General features: G+C 36.3%; 1 long non-coding RNA gene and 2 gene segments (V, D, J or C); 1 reads left to right on the top strand and 2 right to left on the bottom strand.

Moving 5' to 3' along the window:
* Positions 1-2,107: 2,107 nt before the first annotated feature.
* LOC128634978 (Ig heavy chain V region 914-like) lies at positions 2,108-2,563 on the bottom strand. The segment is given in 2 exon segments: positions 2,108-2,436; positions 2,518-2,563. Coding segments are annotated over 2 exon segments (363 nt in total).
* A 4,304-nt stretch (positions 2,564-6,867) lies between these two features.
* LOC128629527 (uncharacterized) lies at positions 6,868-15,850 on the top strand. 2 transcript variants are annotated; one of them, XR_008393846.1, is made up of 4 exons: positions 6,869-6,974; positions 8,594-8,771; positions 11,056-11,168; positions 13,746-15,850. It is a non-coding gene; the product is annotated as an uncharacterized LOC128629527 (long non-coding RNA). The 2 variants fall into 2 exon arrangements; XR_008393845.1 differs by lacking the exon at positions 8,594-8,771 and having other exon boundaries at positions 6,868-6,974.
* Positions 8,467-9,156, bottom strand: LOC108277900 (immunoglobulin heavy variable 3-30-3-like). The segment is given in 2 exon segments: positions 8,467-8,841; positions 8,949-9,156. Coding segments are annotated over 2 exon segments (366 nt in total).
* Positions 15,851-16,099: the final 249 nt, after the last annotated feature.

The following is a 16,099-nucleotide window of genomic DNA, read 5'->3' as shown; positions in this document are numbered from 1 at the left end:
TGAGTGTTGATGAGACTCGACTTCTCCATTCAGCTCAGCTGCACATAAATACTGTATGGACACACAGCACTCTGGATTTGCATCATGACATCATGGTTGAATAAATGCATGAGTCATCATGACGTAACCAAGAGGAACAGCAACTAAACCTTCAACACATCATGTTCATCTGCTGTGTTACTGTGAAACACTCAAATCCAGCAGAGGTTTGTGATTATCCTGCTCCTACAAAGCGGTAAAGGAGGCTTGTTCTTTATTACTTTTTATTTATTTTGCTTTTGAAAATGGTACATATCCTGTGTCACGGTTTCCCTTTTAAACAGCGTGCGGGAGAGCATGTGGGCGCGCGTGCACAAGCAAGGTGCGTGAGCACCTGCTTCTCCGTTTGTTGACAACCGTGACAGTGTACATTGGACACATGCTTTTATGTTTGTCTCCTCCCAGTTCTGTCATTGGCCGTTGTTTAGCATGTGTCTAGATTGCTGTCAGCCGTCAGCAATCAAGGCGCTGATTATGTTTACATATATACCGCGCGCCTCCCAGCACACGGCGCGGAATATTAGATAAATTATAGTATAGTAGATTAGAATAGTTAAGATACTTAGTCATACTGAGTCATAGTCATAGTCCATTGCTGGTTTTTCCGCTCCCAGTTCCTAGTCATTGTTTATGTTGCTTGTTTTGTTTCTCGAGCCTGTTTTCCGTGACCGCAACCTTGATTCCTGCTTTGCCCCGTTTATGCCTGTTTGCCGATTGCCTGACCTTTTCCATGTTTTGGATTACGATTTGGATTTATCTATCTGTGTCTTTAATAAAACTGTTGAAATGCACTTGCATCCGTCCTATCTGCGTTACGTCTTGAGATGTGACATCCTGAGTTAATCTAGATACAAAAAACAGAAATAATCATAAATTATGCAAATAGTGAAAGCATCTGATAAAAAAAAGACAAAATCCAGATGTGTATCAGATAATGAGTGATACTGAATGTGTTTCATGAGAATGCAATGATGATGGGAGGTAAAAGTCTTTGAAAATTGGGAGGAGCTTCTTGGTGTTGAGGATATGTGACTTTTTAGTGAAACAACACTTAAAGTTACTGGTTTATCTCTGACTGTTAAAAAAGTGATGATAATGAAGACTGCTTTTAAAAAATGCTAAATAAAGTTTAAACATAAACAATTACACATGTTTTCAAATTGGATTATGTGGAGCGCCCATCACACACGTCTCTGTGTTAGGTGTTTTCATAGAAATGATAACGTATTAGAATAAGTGCATTAATATAAATTTGTGATTTGCCTTCTGGCTGGAACTACTTTCACAGCTGCTGTTATAGAACTAATCAACACCTCTGACCAATCAGATTTGAGAATTCAGCAGTGCTGCACTGTAATGCAAGGTAAACACCAACCAAATTATAACATTAATTCATTTTCTGAAACTATTTCACAGTTATCTACAGTCTTGTTTCCAGGTGTCATGGCTTCCACAAGGATACAGTGAACTTTCTCTAATTTATTCATTTAGTTAAGGGACGACACAGAGACTTGTATGAAGGCCTCTTCACATAATATAATATGAATAATAAACAGATTTGAAAATATGCTGTTATTTAACAATACAAAAGGTATAGTCACTGGTACAGTATAATGAAGCTTTTTGTAAGATGTTTTTGTAATATCTATGGAAGGAGTTTCAGTGTCAGCATTTTTCAACAGTCAGTAAGACTTCAGGACAGAGGAGTTTGCTCTTTCTAGTTTCTGGTTTCTCAAACTGCTACCATAAAAACACTAAATAACAAGTAAACTATCTATACTGCTGGAATAGCACACCTATAATAAAACTCTTTTAGATTTCCAATCTACTTGCTTACCATGCACAACTACTTCACAAACCAAAACAAAAGGCAATATTGTATTTAGTTTAATGTAAAAATAATTCATTTTAATGTATACATCAAAACACCTGCTAGATTGAAACAAATGTTTTTTTTATACATGTTATTAATAATATACACTATTCATGAAAAAGTGTCAGTGAACACATTGAGACTTTACACTGCCCTTAAGAGTTTTCTGTACTTTGTGTTTTTACACAGGGATGTTGTTGATCTGTCTCACTGTGGTTCACGAGTGCAGTAATACACAGCTGAGTCTTCAGTCTGCATGTTCTGCCCTGTTAGTGTTACTGTGCCGCTGGACGTGTCTCTGGAAATCTGAAACCTGCTTTTCAGTTTCTCACTGTGGTAAGTTTTACCATCACCACATGCTCCTGCGATCCACTCCAGAGCTTTTCCTGCAGGTTGTCTTATCCAGTCTGTACAGTAGCTGCTATCAGTTACTGAATATCCAGACACTTTGCAGGACAGAGTCATTGACTGACCAGAGGTTATAAGTGTGGATCCGGGCTGGATCAGCTCAACACAGTGAACACCTGTTAAAAAAAGTTATTTTAATGTTATAAAATGAAAATGAGCCCAAAAGCCATTTTTATGTCAAAAGTAAAAACACTTACAGTGTACAGCTGTCAACAGCAGCAGCAGTAGGGATGTAGAGATCATGGTGTGTGTTGAAGCAGAATAAGTCTAGTCTTCATTGCTTAAATATATAGCAGGGAAGGACATTTGCATAGAGACTCTCCTTCTATAAGGATACATTTGAGGGAGTCTTCTAAATCAAATCACCTCCCCATCTATCAAACATGTCATTTTAAATATATATTTAAAAAAAAAAAACGTGGGACACCGTACCATGTCTATTTAAATAAATCTATCAGTCCTGTTTGCATTTGTTTTAATAAATCAGAAGCTTATGTAATATGTAAGTTTATGGACTGTCAGGTGTTTTCAGGTGAATAAGCAAACACACTACAATACAACCACATTTAGTAAGGAATAAAACACAGCAGGGCAAAAATTGCTTGGGAAGTAACGGAATACATGTAACAGCGTTCTGTAATCAGGATACAAAACACTGGTAAATGTAGTCCATTACAGTTATTTCAAAAAACAAAGTAATCGGATTACAATTATTTTCATTTAAAACCAAAGAAATTAATCTTTTCACATAACACAATATAGACAGCTGCTTGATTAAAGGTAGTTCTAGTTCCCTCTTGCGGCTCACATGAGAAACCTCCTGGTGAAGAAGCCTCTATTTGTCACATATACATTACAGTGAAATTCTTTTCTTTGCTTGTTAGGAAGCTCGGGTCAGAGTGCAGGGTCAGTCATGATACAGCACCCCTGGAGCAGACAGGGTTAAGGACCTTGCTCAGGGGCCTTGGTGGTGTTACAACTTGAACCCCTGACCTTCTGATCAGTAACCCAGAGCCTTAACCATTGACCCACCACTGTCCCCTTCTTACTGCTTTTGATGCATGCACAAATAAATTTTGCACAAAGTTAATTGGGTAGAAATGAACACAAAATGTTCTCTGAAATGGTTTTGTTAGGGTGACCATACGTCCTCTTTTTCCCCAGACATGTACTCTTTTCCAGACCTTAAAAAAGCGTCCGGCCAGGATTTCTAAATTTGAGAAAATGTCCGGAATTTGACTTTTTCATTATAATGTGCGTCTGGTCTAATACTGCATCATGTCTGTGTATATTTGCATTGCTTGAACCCCTCTCTGTAATTCCTGCCTACTCGCACACTAATTGATCGATTACAAAAAGCTTGCAGCAACCCTTAGCCTAGGGAAAGGTGCGAAGGTGACACTCTGTTGTGTATGGCATCAAACAGTTGCTTGACAATAGCAGCAAATGAAGCTGTCCTGAGTCGAAACTACGTCCATGGCCATATAAGGGCATTTTTAATTTCATGTTATCACATTGCTTTGTATTACATGGTCATTAAAATGATGGCAGAAGGTACACTCGTGGCATGTGATATTTTATTTTATTCCATGGACGTTCAAAAGAATGTAGGAAGAAATGTAAAACGTGGGCAAAGTGAAAACAATTATATTTATTTTTGTGTGATGCTAATAGTGTGTCTTCTTCAGTGTATTAAAATCTGCATTCATTGTAACACTGGTTTGAATGCTACTAAGAACAACCCCCACAAAAAGAAGAAAAAAGTGTCCTTTTTGTAGAAAACCAGAATTTGGTCACGCACCTTTTGTGATGTAATGTTACCCGCATCAGTGACAGTGATCTTTTATTTATTTTATTTTATTTAAACAAATCCAAACATTGCACATGTTTTAAGCTCTAAATTAATCTAAAAGTATTTTAGATCATATTGCTTTTCTCTTGACTTTATTTACATATGTGACCTTGAAGTAATCCAAAAGTAATCAGATTACATTACCTTCACATTGTGATACTTGGATGACGTTACTGATTACATTTTTTTTGAAGTAATAACTGTAACAGAATACATGTTTAAAGTAACCCTCACAACCCTGCATCCACCACACGCCTCTGTGTAAGATGTTATCATAGAAATGATATCAGAATAAGTGCATTAATATAAATTTGTGATTTGCCTTCCAGCTGCAGTTATAGAAAATTAATCAACACCTCTGACCAATCAGATTTGAGAATTCAGCAGTGCTGTGCTGAAATGCAAGGTAAACACCAATCAAATTCAATTATGAAATCTTTTTGTGAAACCATTTCACATTTATCCACAGTCTTGTTTCCAGGTCCTTGTTCCTTGTTTCTAGGCTTCCACAATGATACAGTGAACTTTCTCTATTTTTTACATTTAGTTAAGGGATGACAGAGACTTATATGAAGGCCTCTCCACATTACTTCAAGGTGACATATGTAAATAAAGTCAAGAGAAAAGCAATATGACCTACAATACTTTTATTTAGAGCTTAAAACATAAACAGAGAGACACACTATTAGCATCACTTAAATATAAGTAATAAGTTTCTGTGTAGAACCCTACAACAGAATGTTTCATTATCAGAAAGAGTTCCAAGTAGAACCATTTTTACAAGCTGATAAACCTTAATTATCCAATGACCCCTTAAACCATTTGAAGAAGAATGTCTCTGAATGAAATAAGTGTGTGTTTATACACTGTAACATCAAACAAATTCACATTTCAAATGAAAAGTTTAAGCAGCGGTTTATTTGTATAAAATTAACCAACTGATCTTGCTTAAGGGTAGTGGTGGCTTAGCAGTTAAGGCTTTGGGTTACTGATGGTCAAGGGTTCAAGTCCCTGTGCTACCAAGCTGCCCCTGTTGGGCTTCAGGGGCACTGTATCATGGCTGACCTTGTGCTCTGACCCCATCTTCCTGGCATGCTGGGGTATACAAAGAAAATATAATTTCACTGTGCTGTAATGTATAAGTGACCAACAAAGACTCTTTATCATTTAAATCCTTATGAATTTTCCATGAAATCAGGTTCTCCATAACAAAGAGCCTTAATTACTGATCAGCACAACATAGGTTGCTTATATGCTACATGTAATTCTTTTTAATCTGAGAGTCATGATGCCGAATGCAGTCATAGCAGAATGTGAAGAGGGAGATGGCCTAAATGTGCAGATAGCAACAGACTGAGATGGTTGAGTTTGCCGAGACTGCCCTCTAGAAGCACAAAAGTCCTGTTTTCAAAATATCCAGAACTAGAATGATCAATTTTAAAGGAAAAGGTTTAAATGTTCTTACTGTTAATAAAAACTTTGTTTTTCACTCTCTGTGAAGTGTGCTTCTGTCATTTAAAGCCAAAATAAAGAAGCTTCCAAAAAATATTAAAGATATTAAATACACTTATATCACAGTGCTGCTGAATTCTCTACTTTGATTAGTCAGAAGGTGTTGATTAATTTTCTATAACAGCAGACCTGACACTTGTAGAAAGGCAAATCACAGGTTTATATTAATTAGCTTATTGCAATAGTTTATCACTCTATAATAACAACTTACACATAAGTTGTTCCACATAAACATTTTTTTAATGTGTAAATGCTGATATTGTGAAACTTGCTAAGATTCAGAAACACCCATCAGTCTCCTTATTGTACAGAGGTGAGATTTCAGGAAATGTTGCTTATTCCAGATGTTCTTCTAAGCAAAGAGGAAAGGGATAGAGTTCAGTATTAATCTCAATGTTCCTTAGATCTAATCCACTGATGAAGAAAATGTGAGCTCAGTGTGTGACTATATCATGCACATGTTTTTGTATTGATCCCTAAGTAGAAGCATCAATGTGTTTGTAGTGGGCGCAGTAATACACAGCTATGTCTTCTGTCTCCAGATTCTGTCCTCTCAGAGTCACCGTGCTGGTGGAGCTGAAATACTGAACTTGCTTTTTAGAGAATCTTTATGATAAGTATCTCCACCACCCCAAATGTGGTTTATACACTCCAGAGTTTTTCCTGCAGGTTGTCGAATCCAAGCTGTGGCGTAGCTGTTATCAGTAACAGAGTAGCCAGATACTTTACAGCTGAGGGTTAAAGAATCTCCTGGCTTTAACATCACTGAGGTGACCTGAGTGAGTCCTACTGCACATCCCACATCTGAAAAAAGAGATGTCACAATTTCAGTCAAAAATATATGTACAGTAGGTTATTACTGTAATAATTTGCTAGCATCTCCGAGTTCATTATTGAACTGTTTTGAGTCCTGTCTCGCAACAATATTGTTATGCTGGTCCATTCAAAACAGCTTGTTAATGTCTGTCTCCTACAGGCATGGGCTTAACCACAGATTCTTTGGGGGGGATACCAAGGAAATACCAATCTGTCCCCCCAATATACAGTAGAAAATATTTTCTATATGTCCCCCTTTCCTTCATCTATTCTATTTATTTATGTCTATACCTTTTTAATATATTTCCGTTAGTTAAGGAAAATCGGTGTTCCCTCCCCTCCAATTGTACACTTGGTTGCGCCCATACTCAACGCAAGATTGTTGATATATTTTAGCTGTTCAGTCTGTTAGAAATGGAGACAGCAGCCAAGCGTAGAAAAGTGCAGCAGAACACACGGGCTTTTTGTCAGACAGTAAGTACCTAGATACCTAAATAGTAGGTAACCTTAGCTTAGTATAGGAGGCATCATACCATGGCGTGGTTTGTTCTTTAGAATGTCAATTAACTTTTGATATTTGCACACCCACGGAGTAGGCTAGGCTAACGTCAGTTCCGGTTTTTGACCATTAACGTTACATTCACTTGCATATCCTATCACTTTATCACTTGCAAGTGTGTTCGTTATGAACGCTCACGTTGTGACAGACTGTTATAAATGCGAGTGAAAGTGAGGAAAGTTTCGTTCCTTTACACTACATTTGGGCTAAGGAGAGCTACGTGATTTTACAAATAGAAGGCTCAGCATAATGCTGAGGTGTGCTAGCTTGGTAACGAGAGATATGGAACTAACGTCTGAGTGGTGGCCATATTGTTGTTATCATTCAGAACTAGTTATGGCAGTTTGTCTTTAGAATCAAGAAAAGAAAACTCCAATACCCTTTATATAATGTTTCAGGTTACCACTATATATTCTTGTACACTTTGTACAATTATTACATAGCAAGCTAAACAGCATGATGACATTAACATAATAAATGACACCATTTGCACAAACAGAATATTCAGTTTATCAAATTAAAATGATCATCTAAGTAGGTCATTGCTGTTCTATTTGCTACTCCTGGAAAATGCATAATTCTATTTGGCAGGTGCGATTTCTTGAATTTTAACACCATGTAGTGGGTCTTGTTGAAATAGAAAAATATTTGAGTAAATTAACCATTTCTTATGTTGATAGCATTTTCACTACTTTGTATGAGGTGAATCGGAAGTAGCCTGCTTGCATGTCTGTAAAGATTCTACATCTTTGTAAGACATTCTTAGGAAATGTCCTAAAATGTTTTTCCCTTTGAACGCCTTTGCTTGAAGCATCCACGGGGAAATTGTATTTACAACATATATAGTGTTGAATTCAGTTTCATAGGTAGCCATTCTTTCTGAGTTTGTTTAAAAGTCGTGATTGCCTGCACACATCTTAGATAACCTCTACTTGGTATGATAGGTTTCATGGTAGATTATGGAGCAGAGAATACATCTTCCCACAGGACATCCACAGCATGCCACAATTTCCCCATGCTGTCGGAGCTTATGTCACTCAGAAATCACATAAATTCAGACGGTAACTGTAATCCTAAAACTATGTTCTAAATATGTGAATTTTCAGTATCAAACTTTGGATATTTTTTGGGGGGGACAAATGTCCATTCCATGGTTACGCCCTTGCCTACAGGTTTTAATAATCACAATGGAAATGTTCTATTGTGATGTAAAAAAAAAAGTTGATTTATACATTAAAGACTGAATATGTAAGTCAAATTTAGTTCTGTAAATGAATCTTAACCTCATTCCACATGGACTAGGTGCCCAAATAACTAGATGCCTAAATAAACACACACTTGTCTCATAAGAATGTGAGAAACTTGTCATGTGAGAATGAAAATGTAAGACACTTGTCTCATGAAAATGTGAGCTTGTCATGTGACTATAGCAAGCATGTGTTTTTGTACTGATGTCTAAGGAGAAGTATCACTGTGGGTCACGGGCGCAGTAATACACTGCAGTGTCTTCTGTCCTCACGCTGTTCATCTGCAGATACACCTGCTTCTTACTGTTGTCTCTGGAGATGGTGAAGCGGCCATTAACTGCATTGGAGTAATACTTCCTATCACTATCATACTCGATAGTTGCAACAAATTCCAGTCCTTTTCCAGGCGCCTGTCTGATCCAAGCCATCCAGTAGCTACTAAAGTCGAATCCAGAAGCTGTGCAGGTCAGTTTATGAGACTGATCAGGTTTGATGATCACTGAATCAGACTCGATTAGTGTCTGACTGCAAGAATCTGAAATACAAGAAAGCACAAAGATAAGTGTCAAAGTAAAAAAAAGAATCTATGGAAAATTGTTAAAATGTTTTTCTGTATGAAATAAATAATAATAGGCTACTAACATTGAATGAACATTGCTAGAGCAAAGTAACTCAAAACTCTGCCTAGTCCCATCTCAATTAATTTAAATGATTAACGTTGCTGTAAATGAACACAAACTGCTGGTATGTTGTTGAGCTGAACGTATATCACATAAATGGTTCAAACACAGGATATAATTTACATGGCACGCCCACTAGAGACATAAAAATGATTCACAGAGGAAAAGCCAAGTAGACTCCAGCTGTATTTCATGCTGTCAAGTCCATAACTGCTCTTTACTCATTAGATGTCATGTCCTTTTAGTACATTACTGTGTATCACTGTAACACACAGAAGAACATGAAGTTTTCTGATCACTCATAATCACTGAACAGCAGAAACGTGTCCAGTCCTTTCAGAAGCTCACATTTGTTTTCTTTGTGTCTAATCCAGTTTGTCCAATAAAAAGTGAAATGTAGTTGCAGAAATAATGCAGGTCACAAATCATCACTGTTGTTAAATCTTTGTGAATGATGATATAATTTATGCAATTTAGAGTTATTTATTATTACCTTTGCATAGTCGTGCAATGAAATATAATAATATAACAATGTTAAATAGCAATTGTCTTTCAGTTGTTTAATGTGAGTGAGATGATGGTGAATCATTGCAGTCTGTGAGGACAGAGAAGGTGAATGTGTATTAATGAGCAGTTAGAGGTGGTTTAGTTTATACAGACCTTTACCTAAACTACAACAGAAGCAGAGGAGCTCAGTGACAGATTCAGTAAGGAATAAAATACTTGGGGGCATGCAGTTATAGGAAAATGATCAAGTTCCATATTTTCCAATCTCACATAGTGAAATATTGCAGTGTTTTCAGAACAGAATGTGGCAAAAACATTTTTTATTGCTGGCATTAAAACTGGGCTCTATATTTAACATTATAATCAAACTGTGCAATAGAAAATGCCCCATGCAGTCAAATCATTTTAATTCTGGTTTAGTCTGCACTTTAGAGGCTTTAACTGATACAGAGAGGATTTGCTAGGTTATGTTGAGATTGTAGATCAGCTTTCACATCCACCTTCTCAGTCACTACTGACAACATGTCACAGAGATCAAGTTTAGGGGTCAGAGTAGGTACAGGTGAGTTGATGAGATCCTCCAGGTTTAATGACTGGCTCAGACTTGGTTAGTGACCTGTCAAATACATTTAATCATTTCATAGTCTTACAGAATTACACAATTTATATTATTGATGCATTCAAAAACATGCTTTTACTCACTGGTTATAGTCATTAATGTCAAAATAAAAGAGTTAATGATTTGTTGTTGCATGGCTGTTCCTGAAAAAAGTCTAAACTAAGTGCAAATAATGCAACTGGAGACTGTGCTTATAAAGGGAAAGTGTCATTTGCATGTCCAGCCCCTAGAGGAGTTATAGACTACAATAAATATTCTGATATTCAGGTAAAACAGGATCAACTCAAGCAATATGCATTGCATGTGGAAGGAAAAATGTAGGACATTTGATATTGGTGATGCAAAAGTATGGTCAGATTACATTTTATTCTGCCCAGGTGCTTCATTAACACCGTGATCCATGATTGGCTCTATAAGACTGAATTTGGAATCAGTTGAAACTACTAAACAATTCAATTAAACTGCATATCCATAGACAGAAAGCTACGGAACCAGTGAGAATATGACTGTGCTCATTGTGTGAGTGAAAGTTAACCAAGTTGTGGTACATTATTGTGTATTAAATTCACGTTGTAGTTCCAACATGTCTAAAAAGTTGTGATGTTTGTTGGTAAATGAGACCATTTGTCTGTATGCATGTTCGACGCATGTGAATCGAAGAGGGCTTTGGCTGAATGTGATACATCTTGGCTCATATCTGTGGAAAATCTAAAGTAATTTTGAACATTTGTAAGTTCCTCAAAATATTGCAGAGTTTGCTTGATTTTGCACTATTTTCTGAGATCACAATATTGCTAAATCCTAGAGGGACTAATACTTGTGTCTTTTCTCATTCCAGATAATGTTTCCTTTAAAAGCAAGTTTCATGAGTTTTACCTCAGTAGAAGTGAGCTACTGCCCTCTAGAGGTGAAAAAAAATTGCACTTTGTTTCTCTTCTTGCAGATGTGTGTTTTGTACAGATTTGAGTGTGTGGAGCTTCTATCACTGATACCAACTTTACACAGCTCAGATTCAACAACCTGCTCAAAAGCTTTTAAATGGATTTTCACAACCAGGTATTAAATCTAAACTCATTCAGTCAACATGGAGACTTACAGAATGTAGCTGTTAGCAGCAGAAGCACTGCTGAGAGCATCTTTGTTTGGTATAAAACTGAAGTGAATTAAACTTCTCAGCTGCTCTCCTTCTTCCTCACCACACACACACTCTCTCTCTCTCTCTCACACCCACCCACCCACACACACACACACACACACACACACACACACACACACACACACACACACACACACACACACACACACTTCCCTAATTTAAAAGACATGAGTGGAGGATTTGCATAAAATGTGTCATCAACTGCTACATGAACTTGAAGACTCAGGTTTACAAATTTATTAGTTGACATCCTAAACTTTTGAAATCTCAGTGAATTCATCTTAAAATTAGTCTGAAATATGCAAAACACTAACGTATCTCTGTGATCAACTGATTAAACATAACATTTTTATTTTGCAAAAATCCTAAATAGCTGAGCAATCATCCAATATAAAACTTTCTCCCTGAAGTAGTAGGTGCTGTGGTCTGAAGGTGTTAATTACATTTCTATAACAGCCGCTCTGACAGTAGTTCCAGCTGCAATGTTTACAGAGAGATGCTTGCTCTAATATGTTTTAGTTTCTATACAATTTACACAGGGATTAATATAATGGACTCTACACATCAATGGATTAAAACAAACAAAAAAAAAATGAGCAAGCATTGTTGATATGGCGACATTTTGTGTGAGCAGTAGGGATGTAGGGATATGAATAAGTTATTGGAAATGAACAGATAATGTGATCTGAACAGATACTAATTCAAATAGGAGGTTCAGTTTTTTTTAATCTTGCAGGAAATCTGGTTGAGACTAGAGGTGTGTAATGGGACTGGGATGCCTATTAGTGTGTTGTTGAGGAACCGTCAGAGCCACAATTCACACATCATGCTTACAGTTCTGCTATTTCTACCTGTAGGCTCCCACCCCAAGATACACATATGGGTATTTGGAGCAGGAAACAGATACAGATGGTATTATCCTGTCTATGAATTACAATTGAAGCAGCTTCAGTTAGTTCAGTTAAAATATGTGTGTGATTTTAGCATAGCTGCTTCCCCCGCTCCAGTCACTGTGGCTTTGGGTGCAGTAATAAACTGCAGTGTCCTCTGTCCTCAGAGTCTTGGCTTCTAAGAACTGTGTGCTTGTAGGGATGTCTTCAGAGAAGAGACATTGGCCTTTCATGGAGTTTGCATATGTGAGTTCATCAGTTGTACCCGAGTTCACATATCCAATCCATTCTAGAGCTTTCCCTGGTTTCTGTCGTATCCAGTGCATGAGATACTCAGTCATATCAAAGCCATTTATCTTACAAGAGATCTTCACATGTTCTCCAGGTCTCTTTACCACAGCAGAAGACTGGTCCACTCTGATCTCATCACTGCTCACACCTAGAAGATAAAACATAACAATCAAAGATAAACAACAGATTCTCATTGAAGACATATATAGAAGTGTCAGGTGCCATGTATTAACATTATAACAAAGATGCAGTACTGAGTGACCCTCAGCCCCATAATCAAGCTTTTTGATTCAGTTGTGTGAAATGAGCTTTGGGTGAGTAAGAGACTGATTTTTATAACAGTATGAATTTGCATAAACACACTTCAACTAATAGATTTAATAGTTTCATGAATCCTTCTTCAAAACAAGTGATCTGCTGCCCTACAGATGATTTTAATTCCAGGAGTTTGTAGTAGTGGTGCTGCAGAAAACATGTACATTTAATTTAATCTCTGGTCAGATTCTGTGCTGCTGAACAGACTCACTGTTTATAAATTCAGGAAATTAACCATCGATCTGTAGTGTCCCTGCAGCTTACATTATTACAAGTGTGTAAAATATAAATAAAGCTGTTTTGTTATTGTATCTATACACTATATTGTGTTGTCCAGTTGGAGTTCACAATTCAGTGATTTGATGCATCTCCCCCACAGTTATATAAGCTGAGAGAGAGAGTAAGGGTACAGTTACATTTAGCAGCATGGCATAACAACAAGCTTCATGCTTTATTACTGCTTTTAATCTGTCTATGAATGACAACAACCTTATTTCACGCGCTCGTTTTAAACCCTCTCTGCTCGCACAAACTTTTTTTTTTTTTTTGTCAGCAGTGTGTTTTTGTGTTTATAGATATATAGGTTGGTGTATATAGATATATAGGTGCATCAGTATCCTTTTAAAATTATTGAAAAATGTAGTGTAATGTCAGAGGTAGGGGGAATCTTTTTTCTTTTTTTTTTGAAAATGGCAACGATTTTGCCTATTACACACTAATTTAGCCTATTTAATTAATAATCTGTGAAGTTATGTGAATTGTGAAGTTATTTTGAATAGCCTATGACATACTTAAATGGAGCATGGTTAACTAGCGTCAACAAAGAGTTGATGCACTTTACTGACAAAACTCATGCAATGTAATCAATTTTGATACAGCTTTGGAAAAGGGTTTGCAAAAATACACACATTTCTTTATAGATGGTGTGAAATTTGCAGCATTTTTTTAAACAGTCTTATTTGTGTCTTTGTTTTCCTTTAGATGACGTTATGAGCAGCTATGGAACAACACACACGAAGATAATGGAGACAATAATGTCCAAATATTTAAAGAAGACTTGGATAAGAAGACTTTGCCCTAACGATCTGTGCCACACAGCTCTTGTTTAAAGAGCTTGTATTTGAAATAAAGATAGGAGTTGCACCTGTTGTTATTTTGTTGTTTTCTCTTAGTTGAATGACTGTTTAATTTTTTTCTTGGTGCCATCATCTCTTGTTCCAGTGCGATCTTATTTAATAACATCCAATTCATTTACCACTGACTTACTTTCAGGTGTTTATTTTGTCTGATATAGGGATCGTATTGCGACAAGGTGCATATGAACAGCTGTGTGGGGAAATGTAGGTCATGTTGTTCTAAATGCGAGCTAGATTATAACAAAAATAGGTTATAATAGAATTAAAAATGCACAATCGTGTACACAGTGAGTGAAGCCTATAGGAAATTCAATTTAGATAGTTTACTTAATGTTGAAACGTATGACGTTGAAACATCATCAGGATATCAACGCTGATTCAATTTACAAAAGCGAAACCAATTTCAACGGTGATGCAACGTTGAAATGTCGGCTGGGCCTGCTCAGGCAAGGAGATGTTCAGTAATTTATTATCTTAATTTTATGCTGTTATTTATTTCTTACTTTGCATGTTACACGTGACGCGGACTCGACTGTAATCGGAAACATTTCCGAGTCCAAAATGTCCGAGTCCGTGTCAAGTTCAAATGTAAAATTTACCCGAGTGTGTGACAAGTCCGACTTAATTCATAATTGGACTCGAGTCCGAGTCCGTTATCGAGAATCCCAATTAATTCTAAAGTCCGGTTTGCCAAATATATCTGAGTGAAGACCCCAAAAAATGTTATACTGTACAAAAACCACAAATTCATTGGAATGTTATGTATAGATGGTTTAGTTTACACAGACTGCACCCTAAAGATATAAAACAGTAACTAGGACCTGAATTGAAAATAAACTGCTGTTGCACATTTTTACTAAAAGACACTTGGAATACCACAGAAGCAGAGGAGCTCAGTGACAGATTCAGTAAGGAATAAATCACTTTCGGAGGAAAATAATTATCAATGAAGTAAAACAGATTTCCTGTTACCACCCAAAGGACTTCTTCTCATCACTTACATTATTACAGTTCTAAAATGTCGCTTCCTAACCGGCCTCACCCATTAAATAAAAAAAAAAAAAAGTAGCTTTTATAGACTGAAACAGGTCGTGATGGTAATCAGTGCAGTCCTCTATGTGTTGTGTACTGAGTCAACACCAGGAATTAGTCCTTAAGATACACCAACAAATAGCTTTGCAAGTGAAATTTATTACCAAATATTTTAAGTAGCATTTGAATTAAAATATAGGAAGTAAAATAAACAAATAAAAGCTTTTAAACATATAAAGCAAGTGGAATATTAACTGGATTATATTCTTATTAACGATGACCTGAGTAAACCTTTGTACTATTTTTTTATTTAAAAAATATATATAAATGATTTAGGTGTCTAGCAGGAGCAGTAGAGATGTAGAGAACATGGTGTGTGTTGTTTGTAATGGGGTCTTCTCTGTTCTCTAAATGTATTAAAATGTATAGAAATTCAGCTTATGGCATATATGTGGATATGTGCCTCTTTATCAAATCTATAATTTTCTATAAAATATTGAAGTGTCAGTGTAATAAGCACAATGATTAAATAGTAAATTGAGCATGATAATAATTATCTGTGCTTGAGAATATTGGGTTCATTATAATGGAAAAAATCCTCTCAAAATGCTCTCACACTTTCTCACACATGATCACACAAATTTAAATTTGTTGAGGTGATTATTGTTACGTAAAGATACTACAGTATAACAAGTTCTTTTAAGTGATGTGATTATAATGGTGTGTATAATGTGCAACAATGTTAGAGATGTAGCATCATTATATTAGAAATATGAAATAAATGAAATTAAAATTTACATTATAAACGTTAAATATCTTTAAACTCTTTGTTTTATTTGTGTGATTATATTTTATAGGTAGACATATGAGGTGTTTTTGTATAGGGATGTTGTTGATCTGTCTCACCGTGGCCAACAAGTGCAGTAATACACAGCTGTGTCTTCAGTCTGCATGTTTTGCCCTGTTAATGTTAATGTGCTGCTGGACGTGTCTGAAACCTGCTATTCAGTTTCTCAATGTATATAGTGCTACCATCATAACATATGCATCCAATAAAACACTCCAGGGTGTGCTGTTACTGGAAATCAACTTTGAACAATTTTAACAGTATCTCCACTTCATGTCAATCTGCTTCATATCACAATGATGTTGATTATTTTCCTATAA

This window comes from Ictalurus punctatus, chromosome 2, assembly GCF_001660625.3.
Source record: "Ictalurus punctatus breed USDA103 chromosome 2, Coco_2.0, whole genome shotgun sequence".
Classification (NCBI taxonomy): Eukaryota; Metazoa; Chordata; class Actinopteri; order Siluriformes; family Ictaluridae; genus Ictalurus; species Ictalurus punctatus.
Note: the sequence above shows the minus strand (reverse complement) of the source record. Positions and strands in the feature narration are given on the sequence as shown.